Below are 21,450 nucleotides of genomic sequence, written 5' to 3' on the forward strand. Positions count from 1 at the left end.
AAAACTCGACAAGTATTGCGCCAGGTCAAGGGACCCTCAGGCAATAGCTGTAGACGCTCTGGTAACACAGTGGGTGTACCAGTCAGTGTATGTGTTCCCTCCTCTGCCTCTCATACCCAAGGTACTGAGAATTATAAGATGGAGAGGAGTAAGCACTATATTCGTGGCTCCGGATTGGCCAAGAAGGACTTGGTAACCGGAACTTCAAGAGATGCTCACGGAGGATCCGTGGCCTCTACCTCTAAGAAGGGACCTGCTCCAGCAAGGACCCTGTCTGTTCCAAGACTTACCGCGGCTGCGTTTGACGGCATGGCGGTTGAACGCCGGATCCTGAAGGAGAAAGGCATTCCGGATGAAGTCATTCCTATCCTGATCAAAGCCAGGAAAGATATAACCGCAAAACATTATCACCGCATTTGGCGAAAATATGTTGCGTGGTGCGAGGCCAGTAAGGCCCCGAAGGAGGAATTTTCAACTAGGTCGATTCCTACATTTCCTGCAAACAGGAGTGTCTATGGGCCTGAAATGGGGGTCCATTAAGGTTCAAATTTCGGCCCTGTCAATTTTCTTCCAAAAAGAACTAGCTTCAGTCCCTGAAGTTCAGACGTTTGTGAAAGGGGTACTGTATATACAGCCTCCTTTTGTGCCTCCAGTGGCACCTTGGGATCTAAATGTAGTTTTTGGGTTCCAAAAGTCACATTGGTTTGAACCACTTAAATATGTGGAGTTAAAATATCTCACATGGAAAGTGGTCATGCTGTTGGCCCTGGCCTGGGCCAGGTGCGTGTCAGAATTGGCGGCTTTATCCTGTAAAAGCCCTCATCTGATTTTCCATTCGGACAGGGCGGAATTGAGGACTTGTCCTCAGTTTCTCCCTAAGGTGGTTTTCAGCGTTTCACCTGAATCAACCTATTGTGGTGCCTGCGGCTACTAGGGACTTGGAGGACTCCAAGTTGCTAGACGTTGTCAGGGCCCTGGAAATATAGGTTTCCAGGACGGCTGGAGTCAGAAAATCTGACTCGTTGCTTATTCTGTATGCACCCAACAAGCTGGGTGCTCCTGCTTCTAAGCAGACTATTGCTCGTTGGATTTGTAGTACAATTCAGCTTGCACATTCTGTGGCAGGCCTGCCACAGCCAAAATCTGTAAAAGCCCATTCCACAAGGAAGGTGGGCTCATCTTGGGCGGCTGCCCGAGGGGTCTCGGCTTTACAACTTTGCCGAGCAGCTACTTGGTCAGGAGCAAATCCGTTTGTAAAATTCTACAAATTTGATACCCTGGCTGAGGAGGACCTGGAGTTCTCTCATTTGGTGCTGCAGAGTCATCCGCACTCTCCCGCCCGTTTGGGAGCTTTGGTATAATCCCCATGGTCCTTACGGAGTCCCCAGCATCCACTAGGACGTCCGAGAAAATAAGAATTTACTTACCGATAATTCTATTTCTCGTAGTCCGTAGTGGATGCTGGGCGCCCATCCCAAGTGCGGATTGTCTGCAATACTGGTACATAGTTATTGTTACCAAAAAATCGGGTTATTGCTGTAGTGAGCCATCTTTTCTAGAGGCTCCTCTGTTATCATGCTGTTAACTGGGTTTAGATCACAAGTTATATGGTGTGATTGGTGTGGCTGGTATGAGTCTTACCCGGGATTCAAAATCCTTCCTTATTGTGTACGCTCGTCCGGGCACAGTATCCTAACTGAGGCTTGGAGGAGGGTCATAGGGGGAGGAGCCAGTGCACACCAGGTAGTTCTAAAGCTTTACTTTTGTGCCCAGTCTCCTGCGGAGCCACTATTCCCCATGGTCCTTACGGAGTCCCCAGCATCCACTACGGACTACGAGAAATAGAATTATCGGTAAGTAAATTCTTATTTTAAGCGGGACAGAAGCCCGCCGTCGAGGGGGCGGGGCTTCTTCCTCAGCACTCACCAGCGCCATGTTTTTTCTCCACAGCACCGCTGAGAGGAAGCTCCCCAGTCTCTCCCCTGCAGTTACACGGTAGAAGAGGGTAAAAAGAGAGGGGGGGCACATAATTAGGCGCAAAAATCAATATAAACAGCTGCTACTGGGTTAACATTAAGTTACTGTGTTATTCCTGGGTTAATAGCGCTGGGGTGTGTGCTGGCATACTCTCTCTCTGTCTCTCCAAAGGGCCTTGTGGGGATATTGTCTTCAGATGAGCATTCCCTGAGTGTGTGGTGTGTCGGTACGTGTGTGTCGACATGCCTGAGGTAAAAGGCTCCCCTAAGGGGGAGATGGAGCAAATGTGTGTGTGAGGGGTGTCTCCGTCGACAACGCCGACACCTGTTTGGATATGTGTAATTAAGTGCTAAGGTGAATTTATTGCACAAAAGATTAGAGAACAGACAGGGAATCTACCCATGTCTGTCCCTTTGTCGCAGAGACCTTCAGAGTCTCTCAATGCTCACTATCCAAAATAATAGACACCGATATCGACACAGGGTCTGACTCCAGTGTCGACTACGATAATGCAAAGTTACAGCCAAAAGGGCAGGAAAGTATTCAATATATGATTATTATAATAAAGATGATTTGCATATCACTAATGACTCATCTGTCCCTGACACAAGGGTACACATGTGTAAGGGGAAGAAAGCTGAGGTAAATTTCCCTCCTCTCATGATGAAAAAGAGCGGGAATCTCCAGACAAGAGACTGCAGTTTCCCACAAAGATTTCTCAGGGAGTATCCTTTCCCTACTAGGGCCAGGATACGATGGGAATCTTCCCCTAGGGTGTCACGTTTGCCCAAAAGGTAGCCCTGACTTAACAGCTATCCTCAGGGATCCTGCAGATAGCGTGCACATTCTGGTACACTACTCAGACCGGCGATTGTGTCGGCATGGGTTTATAGCACTGTAGCAGCGTGGACAGGTACCTTATCAGCAGAGATTGAGACCCTAGTATGTGTATATATATATATATATATATATATATGTGTATATATATATAGATATATATATTAAAGATGCTGTCTTAAGATAGATAGATATATTAAACATGCCCAAAGAGACATTAGTCTACTGGGTTCTAGAGTCAACGCTATGTTGATTTCTGCTTGACCTCTTCTGTAGAATATGCAATGGACAGGTGATGCCGACTTAAGAGGCATATGGAAGGCAGAGGATTGTGTGGAGAAGGGATCTCGGACCTGGTCTCCACAGCTATAGCTGGTAATTCTGATCTTTTGCCTTATATTCCGGCACAGCCTAGGAAAGCACGACATTATCAAATGCAGCCTTTCGAACACAAAGAAACAAGAAAGTCCGAGGTGCGTCCTTTCTTGCCAGAGGCAGGGGCAGAGGAAAGAAGCTGCACAACACAGCTAGTTCCCAGGAACAGAAGTCCTCCCCGGCCTCTACAAAATCCACCGCATGTCGCTGGGGCTCCATAGGCGGAGCTAGGCCCGGAGGGGGCACGTCTTCGTAATTTCAGCCACAAGTGGGTTCACCCCCTGTTGGATCCCTGGGCAATAGATATTGTGTCTCAGGGATACAAGCTGGACTTTGAGGAGATGCCCCCTCACTGACGGCCCTGCCGGCTTCCCCCCACGAGAGGGAAATAGTGTTTACTGCAATTCACAAATTGTATCTTCAACAGGTGGTGGTCAAGGTTCCCCTCCTTCAACAAGGAGGGGGTTATTATTCGACCATGTTGTAGTCCCGAAACCGGACGGTTCGGTCAGATCCATATTGAATTTAAAATCCCTGAACATATACCTGAAAATGTTCAAGTTCAAGATGGAATCGCTAAGAGCGATCATCGTAAGCCTGAAAGGGGGAGATTTTATGGTGTCTCTGGACATAAAGGATGCATACCTTCATGTCCCCATTTTCTCTGACGTCCTAGTGGATGCTGGGAACTCAGTAAGGACCATGGGGAATAGACGGGCTCCGCAGGAGACTGGGCACTCTAAAAGAAAGATTAGGTACTATCTGGTGTGCACTGGCTCCTCCCTCTATGCCCCTCCTCCAGACCTCAGTTAGAATCTGTGCCCGGCCAGAGCTGGATGCACCTAGTGGGCTCTCCTGAGCTTGCTAGAAAGAAAGTATTTGTTAGGTTTTTTATTTTCAGTGAGATCTGCTGGCAACAGACTCACTGCTACGTGGGACTGAGGGGAGAGAAGCAAACCTACCTGCGTGCAGCTAGCTTGTACTTCTTAGGCTACTGGACACCATTAGCTCCAGAGGGTTCGAACACAGGGCCTGACCTCGATCGTCCGTTCCCGGAGCCGCGCCACCGTCCCCCTTGCAGAGCCAGAAGACAGAAGAAGGAGATAAAATCGGCGGCAGAAGACTCCGGTCTTCATTAAGGTAGCGCACAGCACTGCAGCTGTGCGCCATTGCTCCCACTGCACACCACTCACTCCGGTCACTGTAGGGTGCAGGACGCTGGGGGGGGGCGCCCTGGGCAGCAATAAGTATACCTTTTGGCAATATATACACATAATACAGTCTGGAAAACTGTATATGTGTAAAACCCCCGCCATTTTTAGTCAGAAACAGGACAGAAGCCCGCCGCTGAGGGGGCCGGGCCTTCTTCCTCAGCACACCAGCGCCATTTTCTCTTCACAGCTCCGCTGGAAGGAAGCTCCCCAGGCTCTCCCCGGCAGTATCCTGGTACACAAAGGGTGAAAAGAGAGGGGGGGGGGGGCACATAAATTTAGGCGCAAAAATTTGTATATACAGCAGCTACTGGGTAAACACTGAGTTGTAGTGTAATCCCTGGGTTATATAGCACTGGGGTGTGTGCTGGCATACTCTCTCTCTGTCTCTCCAAAGGGCCTTGTGGGGGAACTGTCCTCAAATAGAGCATCCCCTGTGTGTGTGGTGTGTCAGTACGGGTGTGTCGACATGTCTGAGGTAAAAGGCTCCTCTAAGGAGGTGATAGAGCGGATATGTGTGTGAGAGGGTGTCTCCGTCGACAACGCCGACACCTGTTTGGATATGTGTAAGTGCTAAGGTAAAATTATTGCACAAAAGGTTAGGGAACAGACAGGAAATCTACCCATGTCTGTCCCTATGTCACAGAGACCTTCAGAGTCTCTCAATGCTCACTATCCATAATAACAAACACTGGTATCGACATGGAGTTTAACTCCACTGTCGACTACGATAATGCAAAGTTACAGCCAAGATGGCTATAAGGTATTCAATATATGATTATTGAAATAATAGATGATTTGCATATCACTGATGACTCATCTGTCCCTGACACGAGAGTACACATGTTTAAGGGGAAGAATGCTGAGGTAAATTTCCCTCCTCTCATGAGGAAAAAGAGCGGGAATCTCCAGACAACAGACGGCAGCTTCCCACAAGAGAATTCTCAGGCTGTATCCTTTCCCCACTAGGGCCAGGATATGTTGAGAATCTTCCCCTGGGGTGTCCTGTTTGCACAGATGGTAGCACTTGCTATTCTCAGGGATCCTGCAGATAGCGTGCACATTCTAGTATACTACCCAGACCGGCGATTGTGTCGGCATGGGTTTATAGCGCTGTGGCAGCGTGGACAGGTACCTTATCAGCAGAGATGAGACCCTAGTATGCAATATAAATATATTAAAGATGCTGTCTTAAGTGATAGATATATAGTTATAAAGCATGCCCAAAAGAGACATGAGTATACTGGGTCCTAGAGTCAAAGCTATGTCTATCTCTGCTTGACGTGTCCTGTAGAATATGCATTGGACAGATGATGCCGACTTAAGAGGCATATGGAAGGCTGAGGATTGTGTGGAGAAGGGTTCTCGGGCCTGGTCTCCACAGCTATAGCTGGTAATTCTGCTAGTTTGCCTTATATTCCTGCACAGCCTAAGAAAGCACGACATTATTAAATGCAGCCTTTCGTATAAAGAACCAAGAAAGTCTGAGGGGCGTCCTTTCTTGTCAAAGCCGGGCAGCCAGTTCCCAGGAACAGAAGTCCTCCCCGGCCCCTACAAAAATCCACCAATGTCGCTGGGGCTCCACAGGCGGAGCTAGGCCCGGTGGGGACACGCCTTCGTAAGTTCAGCCACAAGTGGGTTCACTCCCTGTTCGATCCCTGGGCAATAGATATTGTGTCTCAGGGATACAAGCTGGACTGTGAGAAGATGCCCCCTCACCGACGGCCCTGCGGGCTTCCCCCCAAGAGAGGGAGCCAGTGTTATCTGCAATTCACAAATTGTATCTTTAACAGGTGGTGGTCAAGGGTCCCCTCCTTCAACAAGAGGGTGTTATTATTAGACCATGTTGTAATCCCAAAACCAGACGGTTCGGTCAGACCCATATTGAATTAAAAATCCCTGAACATATACCTGAGAAGGTTCAAGTTCAAGATGGAATCGCTAAGAGCGGTCAGTGCAAGCCTAAAAAGGGGGAGACTTTATTGTGAATCGGGACATAAGGGATGCATACCTACAGGTCCCCATTTATCCACCTCATTAGGCGTACCTCAGAATTGCGGTACGGGATTGTCATTACCAATTTCAGATGTTGCCGTTTGGTCTCTCCACGGCCCCGAGAATATTCACCAAGGTAATGGCGGAAATGATGGTACTCCTGCGGAAGCAAGGTGTCACTATTATCACGTACTTGGACGATCTCCTCATAAAAGCGAGATCAAGAGAGCAGTTGCTGAACAGCGTATCACTTTCTCTGGAAGTGTAACGGCAACACGGCTGGATTCTATATATTCCAAAGTCGCAGTTGTTTCCTACAGCTCATCTGCCTCTCCTAGGCACGATCCTAGACACAGACCAGAAAAGGGTTATCTCCCGATAGAGAGAGCGCAGGAGCTCATGACACTGGTCAGGAATCTATTAAAACCAAAACAGGTGTCATTGCATCACTGCACTCGAGTCCTGGGAAGGATGGTGGCATCATACGAGGCCATCCCCTTAGGCAGGTTCCATGCGAGGACCTTCCAATGGGACTTACTGGACAAGTGGTCCGGATCACCTCTTCAGAGCCATCGGTTAATCACCCTATCCCCCAGGGCCAGGGTGTCTCTCCTGTGGTGGCTGCAGAGTGCTCACCTTCTCGAGGGCCGCAGATTCGGCATTCAGGACTGGATCCTGGTGACCACGGATGCAAGCCTCCGAGGGTGGGGGGCAGTTACACAGGGAAGAAATATCCAAGGTCTGTGGTCAAGTCAACTGACTTGCCTTCACATCAATATCCTGGAACTAAGGGCCATATACAACACCCTAAGTCAAGCGGAGATCCTGCTTCGCGACCAACCGGTTCTGATCCAGTCAGACCGCAGGGGTTCATGTAAACCGCCAAGGCGGCACAAGGAGCAGGGTGGCGAGGGTAGAAGCTACCAGAATTCTTCGCTGGGCGGAGAATCAAGTAAGCGCACTGTCAGCAGTGTTCGTTCCGGGAGTGGACATCTGGGAAGCAGACTTCCTCAGCAGGCACGACCTCCACCCGGGAAAGTGGGGACTTCATCAGGAAGTCTTCACGCAGTTTGCAAATTGATGGGAACTGCCTAAGGTGGACTAGATGGCGTCCCACCTCAATAAAAAGCTAAAAAAAGGTTTTACGCCGGGTCAAGGGACCCTCAGGTGATAGCTGTGGTCGCACTAGTAACACCGTGGGTGTTCCAGTCGGTCTCTGTATTCCCTCCTCTTCCTCTCATACCCAAGGGCTGAGAATTGTAATAAAAGGAGGAGTGAAAACTATATTCTTTGCTCCGAATTGGCCAAGAAGGACTCGGTACCCGGAGCTGCAGGAAATGCTCTCAGAGGACTCAGGGCTTCTGCCTCTCAGACAGGACATGTTGCAACAGGGGCCCTGTCTGTTCCAAAATTTACCGCGGCTGCATTTGACAGCATGGCGGTTGAACGCCGGATCCTAGCGGAAAAGGGCATTCCGGATGCAGTTATTCCTACGCTGATAAAGGCTAGGAAAGACGTGACAGCAAGACTTTTTCACTGTATATGGCGAAAATAGGTTGCTTGGTGTGAGGCCGGGAAGGCCCTACAGAGGAATTCCAGCGGGGTCGATTCCTGCACTTCCTACAGTCAGGAGTGACTATGGGCCTAAAATTAGGATCCATAAAGGTCAAGATTTCGGCCCTATACATTTTCTCTAAAAATGAACTGGCTTCACTGCCTGAAGTTCATACGTTGTTCCGGGGGTGCTGCATATTCAGCCTCCTTTTGTGCCACCGGTGGCACCTTGGGATCTTAACGTTGTGTTGGATTTTCTGAAATCCCACTGGTTTGAGCCACTTAAGACCATGGAGCTAAAATATCTCACGTGGAAAGTGGTCATGCTATTGGCCTTAGCTTCGGCTAGGCGTGTGTCAGTATTGGCGGTTTTGTCATGTAAAAACCCTTATCTGATCTTCCATATGGACAGGGCAGAATTGAGGACTCGTCCCCAATTTCTTCCTAGGGTGGTATCATCGTTTCCTTTGAACCAGCCTATTGTGGTGCCTGCGGCTACTAGGGACTTGGAGGATTCCAAGTTGCTGGATGTAGTCCGGGTTTTGAAAATGTATGTTTCCAGAAAGGCGGGAGTCAGAAAGTCTGACTCGCTGTTTATTCTGTATGCAGCCAACAAGGTTGGCGCTCCTGCTTCGAAGCAGACTATTGTTCGCTGGATCTATAGCACGATTCAGCTGGTTCACTCTGCGGCTGGATTGCCGCATCCACAATGGTAAAAGCCCATTCCACAAGGAAGGTGGGCTCTTCTTGGGTGGCTGCCCGAGGGGTCTCGGCTTTACAGCTTTGCCGAGCTGCTACTTGGTCGGGGTCAAACAAGTTTGCTAAGTTCTACAAGTTTGATACCCTGGCTGAGGAGGACCTTGAGTTTGCTCATGCGGTGCTGCAGAGTCATCCGCACTCTCCCGCCCGTTTGGGAGCTTTGGTATAATCCCCATGGTCCTTACGGAGTTCCCAGCATCCACTAGGACGTCAGACAAAATAAGAATTTACTCACCGGTAATTCTATTACTCGTAGTCCGTAGTGGATGCTGGGCGCCCGTTCCAAGTGCGGACTCTCTGCAATACATGTATATAGTTATTGCTTAACTAAAGGGTTATTGTTATGAGCCATCTGTTACTGAGGCTCAGTTGTTGTTCATACTGTTAACTGGGTATGGTTATCACAAGTTGTACGGTGTGATTGGTGTGGCTGGTATGAGTCTTACCCTGGATTCCAAATCCTTTCCTTGTTGTGTCAGCTCTTCCGGGCACAGTTTCCTTAACTGAGGTCTGGAGGAGGGGCATAGAGGGAGGAGCCAGTGCACACCAGATAGTACCTAATCTTTCTTTTAGAGTGCCCAGTCTCCTGCGGAGCCCGTCTATTCCCCATGGTCCTTACGGAGTTCCCAGCATCCACTACGGACTACGAGAAATAGAATTACCGGTGAGTAAATTCTTATTTATCCACCTCATCAGGCGTACCTCAGAATTGCGGTACAGGATTGTCATTACCAATTTCAGACGTTGCCGTTTGGTCTCTCCACGGCCCCTAGAATATTCACCAAGGTAATGGCGGAAATGATGGTGCTGCTGCGGAAGCAAGGTGTCACAATTATCCCGTACTTGGACGATCTCCTCATAAAGCCGAGATCAAGAGAGCAGTTGCTGAACAGCGTATCACTTTTTCTGGAACTGTAACGGCAACACGGCTGGATTCTATATATTCCAAAGTCGCAGTTGGTTCCTACGGCTCATCTGCCTTTCCCAGGCATGATCCTAGACACAGACCAGAAAAGGGTTTTATCTCCCGATAGAGAGACCTCAGGAGCTCATGACACTGGTCAGGAATCTATTAAAACCAAAACAGGTGTCAGTGCATCACTGCACTCGAGTCCTGAGAAGGATGGTGGCATCATACGAGGCCATTCCCTTCGGCAGGTTCCGTGAGAGGACCTTCCAATGGGACTTACTGGACAAGTGGTCCGGATCACATCTTCAGATGCATCGGTTAATCACCCTGTCCCCCAGGGCCAGGGTGTCACTCCTGTGCTGGCTGCAGAGTTCTCACCTTCTAGAGGGACGCAGATTCGGAATTCAGGACTGGGTCCTGGTGACCACGGACGCTAGCCTCCGAGGGTGGGGAGCAGTCACACAGAGAAGAAATTTCCAAGGTCTGTGGTCAAGTCAAGAGTCTTGCCTTCACATCAACATCCTGGAACTAAGGGCCGTATACAACGCCATACGTCAAGCGGAGCACTTGCTTCGCGACCAACCGGTTCTGATTCAGTCAGACATCACCGCAGTGGCTCAGGTGAACCGCCAAGGCGGCACAAGGAGCAGAGTGGCGGGGCAGAAGCCACCAGAATTCTTTGCTGGGCGGAGAATCACGTAAGCTCTGTAAGCAGTGTTCATCCCAGGAGTGGACAACTGGGAAAGCAGACTTCCTCAGCACACACGACCTCCACCCGGGAGAGGGGGGGACTTCATCAGAAAGTCTTCACACAGATCACACATCGGTGGGAACTGCCACAGGTGGACATGATGGCATCCCGCCTCAACAAAAAAACTACAGAGGTATTGCGCCAGGTCAAGAGACTCTCAAGCAATAGCGGTAGCCGCCCTGGTGACACCGTGGATGTTCCAGTCGGTCTATGTATTTCCTCCTCTTCCTCTCATAGAGGATAATAAGAAAAGGAGGAGTGAGAACAATCCTCATTGTCCAGATTGGCCACGAAGGACCTGGTATCCAAATCTGCAGGAAATGCTCACAGAGGACCCGTGGCCTCTTCCTCTAAGACAGGACCTGTTGCAACAGGGGCCCTGTCTGTTCCAAGTCTTACCGCGGCTGCGTTTGACGGCATGGTGGTTGAACGCCGGATCCTAGCAGAAAAGGGCATTCCGGACGAGGTCATTCCTACGCGGATAAAGGCTAGGAAGGACGTGACAGCTAAACTTTATCACCGTATATGGCGAAAATATGTTTCTTGGGTGAGGCCAGGAATGATCCTACAGAGGTATTCCAGCACTCACTTCCTACAGTCAGGAGTGAATTTGGGCCTAAAATTGGGCTCCATTAAGGTCCAGATTTCGGCCCTATCCATTTTCTTGCAAAAAGAGTTGGCTTCTCTACCAGAAGTTCAGACGTTGTAAAGGGAGTGCTGCATATTCAGCCTCCTTTTGTGCCTCCAGTGGCACCTTGGGATCTTAACGTGGTGTTAAGTTTCCTGAAATCACACTGGTTTGAACCACTTAAAACGGTGGAGCTAAAATATCTCACGTGGAAGGTGGTCATGCTATTAGCCTTGACTTCGGCTAGGCATGTGTCAGAATTAGCGGCTTTGTCACATAAAAGCCCCTATCTGGTTTTCCATATGGATAGAGCAGAATTGCGGACCTGTCCACAATTTCTGCAAAAAGTGGTGTCATCTTTTCATATGAACCCAACCTATTGTGGTGCCTGTGGCTACTCGTGACTTGGAGGATTCCGAGTTACTAGATGTGGTCAGGGCTTTGAAGGTTTATGTAGCCAGAACGGCTAGAGTCAGGAAACGGAGTCGCTGTTTATCCTGTATGCATCCAACAAGCTGGGTGCTTCTGCTTCAAAGCAAACTATTGCTCGCTGGATCGGTAACACGATTCAGCAGGCTCATTCTGCGGCTGGATTGCCGCTGCCAAAATCAGTTAAAGCCCATTCCACTAGGAAGGTGGGCTCTTCTTGGGCCGCTGCCCGAGGGATCTCGGCATTACAACTATGCCGAGCTGCTACTTGGTCAGGTTCAAACACTTTTGCAAAGTTCTACAAGTTTGATACCCTGGCTGATGAGGACCTATTATTTGCTCAATCGGTGCTGCAGCGCATCCGCACTCTCCCGCCCGTTTTGGGAGCTTTGGTATAATCCCCATGGTCCTTACGGAGTCCCCAGCATCCACTAGGACGTTAGAGAAAATAAGATTTTATTTACCGGTAAATCTATTTCTCGTAGTCCGTAGTGGATGCTGGGCGCCCGTCCCAGGTGCGGACTTCTTCTGCAATACTTGTATATAGTTATTGCTGCAATAAGGGCTATGTTAATGTTGCATCAGGGTTGAACTGATGCTCTGTTGTTGTTCATACTGTTGACTGGGTAAGTTTATCACAAGTTATACGGTGTGATTGGTGTGGCTGGTATGTATCTTGCCCTGGATTACCAAAATCCTTTCCTTGTACTGTCAGCTCTTCCGGGCACAGTTTCTCTAACTGAGGTCTGGAGGAGGGACATAGAGGGAGGAGCCAGAGCACACCAGAATCTAAATTCTTTCTTAAAGTGCCCATGTCTCCTGCGGAGCCCGTCTATTCCCCATGGTCCTTACGGAGTCCCCAGCATCCACTACGGACTACGAAAAATAGATTTACCGGTAAGTAAAATCTTATTTTTAAAGTATGTAGGCGAACATTTACTGAATCCTGTATAAAAAGATCAAACGTATTCAGACGCAATGCAAAGAAAACCACAGTAAATGTACACAGACTCATATGCAATAGGCACTTAACTTAACTATTCATACTGAAAAAGTAGATAGAAATTTAGTGCTGTATAGCTCGTACTCAGTAGAGTGGGATACAGGGAGACTCACCTCGCTTCCAATGATCGATCAGTACGTTAGCGAACGCTGAGTGGATCCAGACGCTACTAGTGTACACTGCCGCTCCAGGACCTATAGCGAACACAGACGCAGTGGTCACACAGCCGCCTATGCTGCGACCGAGTCTCCTCACGGTAACGTTTAGTGAACACAGACGCAGTTGTCACACAGCCGCCTATGCTGCGACCGGATCTCTCGTGGTAGCGCTTAGTGAACACTGACGCAGCAGCCTATGCTGCGACCGAGTCCCCTCTGGTAGCGTCTGAGACGGAGGCGAGGAATCAGTTCATGGCGGGAGACTCGGCGGAAACTGGTCATAAACCGGGGGGAGCAGGAGAGCGTCTGACTCCCCACTGCTGACATCAACCCTAGGGATCGCGGTCTCATGCTATTCCAGGTGCCTAATATCCCTAAGGCCTAGCGCTGGAGCACCCGTGGTGGCGGTGCGTCAGCTACTGTTTGGTAGTCTCCTCCCAAAACAGTGCGGCTGTGACTGTATTCCATCTACTAAGCGGAACCGATGCCTTACCTTCTCTCCGTGCTCCGGCCACAGCCTGGTAACGTCTGATGGACCTGCTAGTTTATCCGACACAGACGCCCGCCGAAACAGCACTGTACTCGTGGGTAAGCGTTGTCGCGACCCGGAGAGTTGTTGGAGCGACTCTTTCCAATATGCGTATAAGACGCTGTTTAGAAAGATCACTCAAAAAATAGTAAGACTATAAAAAATAAAATAAGAAAGCTTGGGGCTGCTAAGGAAACAGCAGCCCTATGACCATGGTCTGGCTCCTGCCGCACCAAACAAAAAACTGTTTTGCCTGAGCCAGTGGGCGGGATATATGGATGGGCCCGTTGCATCCTGGGAAGCCAGAAAGCTTTTGATCGTTTGGTGCCAATCCGCTGTCGCTCCATCAAATCCCATTGTTATCCTGTGGATAACCTGTGGACCCTGCCGGAGAAAGAGCTGAGCTCCGGCCACGTCAGCAGTTCCTTCCGAAGGTTGTGTCGGCATTTCATATCAACCAACCTATTGTGGTGTCAGTTGCTACTGACTCCTCAATTTCATAAAAGTTCTTCGATGTTGTAAGGGCTCTGAAAATCTATGTGAAGAGGGCTGCTCGTCACAGAAAATCTGACTCTCTGTTTGTCCTGTATGATCCCAAGAAACTTGGGTGTCCTGCTTCTAAGCAGACGATCTCTCGCTGGATCAGGTTCACTATCCAGCGTGCGTATTCTACGGCAGGACTGCCGTGTCTTACATCTGTTAAGGCCCACTCTACTCGTAAGGTGGGTTCTTCCTGGACGGCTGCCCGGGGTGTCTCGGCTTTACAGCTTTGCCGAGCGGCTACTTGGTCTGGGTCGAACACGTTTGCAAAATTCTACAAGTTCGATACTTTGGCCGCTGAGGACCTGGAGTTTGGTCAATCAGTTCTGCAGGAGCCACCGCGCTCTCCCTCCCGTTCTGGGAGCTTTGGTACATCCCCATGGTACTAATGTGGACCCCAGCATCCTCTAGGACGTAAGAGAAAATAGGATTTTAATTACCTACCGGTAAATCCTTTTCTCGTAGTCCGTAGAGGATGCTGGGCGCCCGCCCAGCGCTTTATGATCCTGCAGTGGTTACTTAGTTCAGTACTGCTTAGTTCTTGGTTAAGTACTGTTTGTTACTTGGTTAAGTAATATTGGGGGTCATTCCGAGTTGTTAGCTCGTTGCCGATTTTCGCTATACTGCGATTAGTCGCTTACTGCGCATGCGCAAGGTTCGCATAGCGCATGCGCTTAGTTATTTTACACAAAAGTTAGGTATTTTACTCACAGCATAACAAAGTTTTTTCATAGTTCTGCTGATCGGTGAGTGATTGACAGGAAGTGGGTGTTTCTGGGCGGAAACTGACCGTTTTCTGGGAGTGTGCGGAAAAACGCGGGAGTGGCTGGAGAAACGGGGGAGTGTCTGGCCGAACGCTGGGTGTGTTTGTGACGTCAAACCAGGAACGAAACTGACTGAACTGATCGCAATGTAGGAGTAAGTCTCGAGCTACTCAGAAACTGCTAAGAATTTTCTATTCGCAATTCTGCTAATCTTTCGTTCGCAATTCTGCTAATCTTTCGTTCGCAATTCTGCTATGCTAAGATACACTCCCAGAGGGCGGCGGCTTAGCATGTGCAATGCTGCTAAAAGCAGCTAGCGAGCGAACAACTCGGAATGAGGGCCCTTGTTCAGCTGTTGCTGATGTTTCAAGCTGGTTAGCTTGGTTTGCCTTGTGTGTGTGTGGCAGCTGGTGTGAATCTCGCCACTATCTGTGTAAAATCCTTCTCTCAAAGTTGTCCGTCTCCTCGGGCACAGTTTCTAGACTGAGTCTGGTAGGAGGGGCATAGAGGGAGGAGCCAGCCCACACTCTCAAGCTCTTAAAGTGCCAGTGGCTCCTAGTGGACCCGTCTATACCCCATGGTACTAATGTGGACCTCTGCATCCTCTACGGACTACGAAAAAAGGATTTACCGGTAGGTAATTAAAATCCTATTTTTACCATATGAGGACGGATGTGGTATAACAGATACAGTGTCTAGATAGATAGACACCTGAGGGCGGATGTGGTATAACAGATAGACGGTGTCTAGATAGATAGCCACCACATGTTAGACAGTCAAAAGGTCGACAGGGTCAAAAGGCAGACATGAAAAAGTAGTCAGTACAAAAGGTCTACATGAAACTGGTCGACATAAAAAAGGTAGACACCATTGTTTTTTATAGCATTTTTGGTGTTTGTGTGGATAGTTTTGTCATCTGGGACCCCCAATTGTAGAAAGCCATACCCTCGCGGGGCTCGCTGTGCTAACCACGCTTCGGGCTTGGTGGCTCGCGGCGCTCGTCACAAGGTTTATAACCAACTCTATGCCGACATGGATAGAGGAGGTATGAAATAGTCCAAAAACATGTAAAATAAAACCCAGTGTCTACCTTTTTTATGTTGACCATTTTCATGTCAACATTTTGACCCTGTCGACCTAATGTCTGTCTAACATATGGTGTCTCTCTATTGAATGTCTAACTAGACACTGTCTATCTGTCATTTGGATAACATGAGGGCATATTAGATTATTCAAAAGATATTTGTACACAGAAGCCAATTCAGTTTATCCGCAAACCACAATTTCAGGCATGCCGCTATTGCACTTGTTTGGCAGTTATAGGAAGCCTGTCTGCTGATCTCATTAGTAGAAGGACACCAGGCTGCCTGCAGTGTTACTTATAGACTTGTACGTAGGTTTTGTTTCTGAGGTATTTCTTAAAACTTTTTTTTCTGGTGCAAAACACAAAATTGAAAGTGTAGTGCTGAAGAAGGTAGAACTGTAAATCTGATCCTGGAGGCAGCTACTTTGTGGTCTTTATCATATTGCAAGATTGTGCAACAATCAAATACTCTATTGTGAGCGGTTATAATATTTGTCCTGGTAATGGTCTATTCTTCCCACCCAGTCACCATAACATGTATTCTTCCCTCTTCCTGTAATTGTTGTTTCCTCTCAAGGACACTGAGCATGTGAGGACAGTCTAATCTGCTCAGATTGGAATTTCCACCATGACTTTCTGGCCTTGGGCCAAATGGGTCCATACTTTCATATGCTTGAATACATATATATTTTACAGACCCTCGTGCAATATGTATTATTATTAAGAATCAAATATAAAGTGAAGCACGTAAAATAAGAAAATATTCATAGCTGTACTTATGTCACGCATATGGGATGTAGAACCGCCGGAATACATATGTTTTAGTGTTAAGATAATGGAGTCCTAGAACCCATAATGTAAGTTTCACATTGCCATTTTTTACATTTGTTAAACTGTACAGTGTATTCAGCATATTACATACATCAGGATTATCATAGATGATGTAAATGGTATATTTGCATGGATTATTTGTTTTAGCAATACTGCGGTCATCCAACGAACAAACAAAATATTGCATTAACCTTGCCATGCTGTATCTTTTGGCAGATAAACTCTCTGGAGACAAGGTGAAACTGGTAATGGACCACATCTTCAAACTGCAGGACTTCTGTAACAGCATGGTCAAGCTTTGCCTAGATGGCTATGAGTATGCCTACCTGAAAGCTATTGTTCTTTTCAGTCCTGGTAAGGGACCTTTTTTGTGACTAGCTTTTCAAATTGTACACACACTCTGCTTTTATAAACTTTATCTCATGTTTTAGAGCAGAAATGTTATGTAGCATTGCTTTTTATCAGTCTTCTTTCATCTGTGTTGCAGTTAGGATAGTTGCTTGACCAATGATGTTTGCACCTTATGTGCAATAAATCATACATTTAAAGAAGTGCAAAATCAGAGCTCTGCATGTGAGAGTTCATACTGTATTTCTGTGGTGTGTATAGAATGGGATCCGGTCTCTAGGTCGACAGTAACTAGGTCGACCACTATTGGTCAACAGGGTCTCTAGGTCGACAGGGTGTAGGTCGACATGGTGTAGGTCGACAGGTGAAAAGGTTGACATGAGTTTTTCACAATTTCTTTTCTCTAACGTCCTAGTGGATGCTGGGGACTCCGTAAGGACCATGGGGAATAGACGGGCTCCGCAGGAGACATGGACACTTTAAGAAAGAATTTAGATTCTGGTGTGCTCTGGCTCCTCCCTCTATGTCCCTCCTCCAGACTTCAGTTTGAATCTGTGCCCGGACGAGCTGGGTGCTACTTAGTGAGCTCTCCTGAGCTTGCTATAAGAAAGTATTTTGTTAGGTTTTTTATTTTCAGGGAGATCTGCTGGCAACAGACTCCCTGCATCGTGGGACTGAGGGGAGAGAAGCAGCCCTACTCTCTGAAGATAGGTCCTGCTTCTTAGGCTACTGGACACCATTAGCTCCAGAGGGATCGTACACAGGATCTCACCCTTTGTCGTCCGATCCCGGAGCCGCGCCGCCGTCCCCCTCGCAGAGCCGGAAGACAGAAGCCGGGTGAAAGAAGCAAGAAGACTGCGAAATCGGCGGCAGAAGACTCCAGTCTTCATATGAGGTAGCGCACAGCACTGCAGCTGTGCGCCATTGCTCCCACACTACACCCACATACTCCGGCCACTGTAAGGGTGCAGGGCGCAGGGGGGGGGGCGCCCTGGGCAGCAATTAGAGACCTCTTTGGCAAAAGTTTGCATAATATACAGTTGGGCACTGTATATATGTATGAGCCCCCGCCAAAATTGTACATGAAAGCGGGACAAGCCCGCCGTCGAGGGGGCGGGGCTTCTTCCTCAGCACTCACCAGCGCCATGTTTTTTCTCCACAGCACCGCTGAGAGGAAGCTCCCCAGTCTCTCCCCTGCAGTTACACGGTAGAAGAGGGTAAAAAGAGAGGGGGGGCACATAATTAGGCGCAAAAATCAATATAAACAGAAGCTACTGGGTTAACATTAAGTTACTGTGTTATTCCTGGGTTAATAGCGCTGGGGTGTGTGCTGGCATACTCTCTCTCTGTCTCTCCAAAGGGCCTTATGGGGGAATTGTCTTCAGATGAGCATTCCCTGAGTGTGTGGTGTGTCGGTACGTGTGTGTCGACATGCCTGAGGTAAAAGGCTCCCCTAAGGAGGAGATGGAGCAAATAAGTGTGTGAGAGGGTGTCTCCGTCGACAACGCCGACACCTGATTGGATATGTGAAATTAAGTGCTAAGGTGAATTTATTGCACAAAAGATTAGAGAACAGACAGGAAATCTACCCATGTCTGTCCCTATGTCGCAGAGACCTTCAGAGTCTCTCAATGCTCACTATCCAAAATAATAGACACCGATATCGACAAGGAGTTTGACTCCAGTGTCGACTACGATAATGCAAAGTTACAGCCAAAATGGCAGAAAAGTATTCAATATATGATTATTGTAATAAAAGATGATTTGCATATCACTGATGACTCATCTGTCCCTGACACAAGGGTACACATGTTTAAGGGGAAGAAAGCTGAGGTAAATTTCCCTCCTCTCATGATGAAAAAGAGCGGGAATCTCCAGACAAGAGACTGCAGTTTCCCACAAAGAATTCTCAGGCAGTATCCTTTCCCCACTAGGGCCAGGATATGATGGGAATCTTCCCCTAGGGTATCATGTTTGCCCAAAAGGTAGCCCTGACGTAACAGCTATTCTCAGGGATCCTGCAGATAGCGTGCACATTCTGGTACACTACTCAGACCGGCGATTGTGTCGGCATGGGTTTATAGCGCTGTGACAGCGTGGACAGGTACCTTATCAGCAGAGATTGAGACCCTAGTATGTGTATATATATATATATGTATATATAGATATATATATATATATATATTACAGATGCTGTCTAAAGAGAGATATATATATATATATATATATATATATATATATAAAACATGCCCAAAGAGACATGAGTATACTGGGTCCTAGAGTCAAAGCTATGTCGATTTCTGCTTGACGTGTCCTGTAGAATATGCAATGGACAGATGATGCCGACTTAAGAGGCATATGGAAGGCTGAGGATTGTGTGCAGAAGGGTTCTCGGACCTAGTCTCCACAGCTATAGCTGGTAATTCTGATATTTTGCCTTATATTCCTGCACAGCCTAGGAAAGCACGACATTATCAAATGCAGCCTTTCGAACAAAGAAACAAGAAAGTCCGAGGTGCGTCCTTTCTTGCCAGAGGCGGGGGCAGAGGAAAGAAGCTGCACAACACAGCTAGTTCCCAGGAACAGAAGTCCTTCCCGGCCTCTACAAAAATCCACTGCATGTCGCTGGGGCTCCACAGGCGGAGCTAGGCCCGGTGGGGGCACGCCTTCGTAAGTTCAGCCACAAGTGGGGTCCCTCACCGACGGCCCTGCCGGCTTCCCCCCACGAGAGGGAAACAGTGTTAACTGCAATTCACAAATTGTATCTTCAACAGGTGGTGGTCAAGGTTCTCCTCCTTCAACAAGGAGGGGGTTATTATTCGACCATGTTGTAGTCCCGAAACCAGACGGTTCGGTCAGACCCATATTGAATTTAAAATCCCTGAACATATACCTGAAAAGTTCAAGTTCAAGATGGAATCGCTAAGAGCGGTCATTGCAAGCCTGAAAGGGGGAGATTTTATGGTGACTCGGGACATAAAGGATGCATACCTTCATGTCCCCATTTATCCACCTCATCAGGCGTACCTCAGAATTGCGGTACGGGATTGTCATTACCAATTTCAGACGTTGCCGTTTGGTCTCTCCACAGACCCGAGAATATTCACCAAGGTAATGGCGGAAATGATGGTGCTCCTGCAGAAGCAAGGTGTCACTATTATCACGTACTTGGACGATCTCCTCATAAAAGCGAGATCAAGAGAGCAGTTACTGAACAGCGTATCACTTTCTCTGGAAGTGTAACGGCAACACGGCTGGATTCTATATATTCCAAAGTCACAGTTGGTTCCTACAGCTCATCTGCCTCTCCTAGGCATGATCCTAGACACAGACCTGAAAAGGGTTTATCTCCCGATAGAGAGAGCTCAGGAGCTCGTGACACTGGTCAGGAATCTATTAAAACCAAAACAGGTGTCAGTGCATCACTGCACTCGAGTCCTGGGAAGGATGGTGGCATCATACGAGGCCATTCCCTTCGGCAGGTTCCATGCGAGGACCTTCCAATGGGACTTACTGGACAAGTGCTCCGGATCACATCTTCAGATGCATCGGTTAATCACCCTATACCCCAGGGCCAGGGTGTCTCTCCTGTGGTGGCTGCAGAGTGCTCACCTTCTCGAAGGTCGCAGATTCGGCATTCAGGACTGGGTCCTGGTGACCACGGATGCAAGCCTCCGAGGGTGGGGGGCAGTCACACAGGGAAGAAATTTCCAAGGGCTGTGGTCAAGTCAAGAGACTTGCCTTAACATCAACATCCTGGAACTAAGGGCCATATACAACGCCCTACGTCAAGCGGAGTCCCTGCTTCGCGACCAACCTGTTCTGATTCAGTCAGACAGTATCACCGCAGTGGCTCATGTAAACCGCCAAGGCGGCACAAGGAGCAGGGTGGCGATGGTAGAAGGTACCAGAATTCTTTGCTGGGCGGAGAATCACGTAAGCGCACTGTCAGCAGTGTTCATTCCGGGAGTGGACAACTGGGAAGCAGACTTCCTCAGCAGGTACGACCTCCACCCGGGAGAGTGGGGACTTCATCAAGAAGTCTTCATGCAGATTGCAAGTCGGTGGGAACTTCCACAGGTGGACATGATGGCATCCCGCCTCAACAAAAAGCTGCAGAGATATTGTGCCAGGTCAAGAGACCCTCAGGCGATAGCTGTGGACGCACTGGTGACACCGTGGGTGTTCCCGTCGGTCTATGTATTTTCTCCTCTTCCTCTCATACCCAAGGTGCTGAGAATCATAAGGAAAAGAGGAGTGAGAAGAAAACTCTTTGTTCCGGGTTGGCCAAGAAGGACTTGGTATCCAGATCTGCAAGAAATGCTCACAGAGGACCCCTGGCCTCTGCCTCTAGGACAGGACTTGTGCAACAGGGGCCCTGTCTGTTCCAAGACTTACCGCGGCTGCGTTTGACGGCATGGCGGTTGAACGCCGGATCCTAGCAGAAAAAGGCATTCCGGATGAGGTCATTCCTACGCTGATAGAGGCTAGGAAGGTTGTGACGGCTCAACATTATCACCGTATATGGCGAAAATATGTGGCTTGGTGTGAGGCCAGGAATGCCCCTACGGAGGAATTCCAGCTGGGCCTTTTCCTTCACTTCCTACAGTCGGGAGTCACTTTGGGCCTTAAATTGGGTTCCATTAATGTTCAGATTTCGGCCTTATCCATTTTCTTTAAAAAAGAACTGGCTTCTCTGCCTGAAGTTCAGACGTTTGTAAAGGGAGTGCTGCATATTCAGCCCCCTTTTGTGCCTCCAGTGGCACC

General features: G+C 48.4%; 1 protein-coding gene across 4 annotated transcripts in view; it reads left to right on the forward strand.

Moving 5' to 3' along the window:
- The window catches only part of NR2C1 (nuclear receptor subfamily 2 group C member 1), a 172,460-nt gene that overhangs the window by 147,681 nt on the left and 3,329 nt on the right, over nucleotides 1–21,450 (forward strand). For all 4 annotated transcript variants that reach the window (XM_063927605.1, XM_063927603.1, XM_063927606.1 and 1 more), the window contains exon 13: nucleotides 16,552–16,689. In XM_063927605.1, the coding sequence (XP_063783675.1) occupies nucleotides 16,552–16,689 (138 nt within the window). The remainder of the gene's footprint in view (nucleotides 1–16,551; nucleotides 16,690–21,450) is intronic.

The sequence above is a fragment of the Pseudophryne corroboree genome, chromosome 6 (genome assembly GCF_028390025.1).
Source record: "Pseudophryne corroboree isolate aPseCor3 chromosome 6, aPseCor3.hap2, whole genome shotgun sequence".
Taxonomy (NCBI): Eukaryota; Metazoa; Chordata; class Amphibia; order Anura; family Myobatrachidae; genus Pseudophryne; species Pseudophryne corroboree.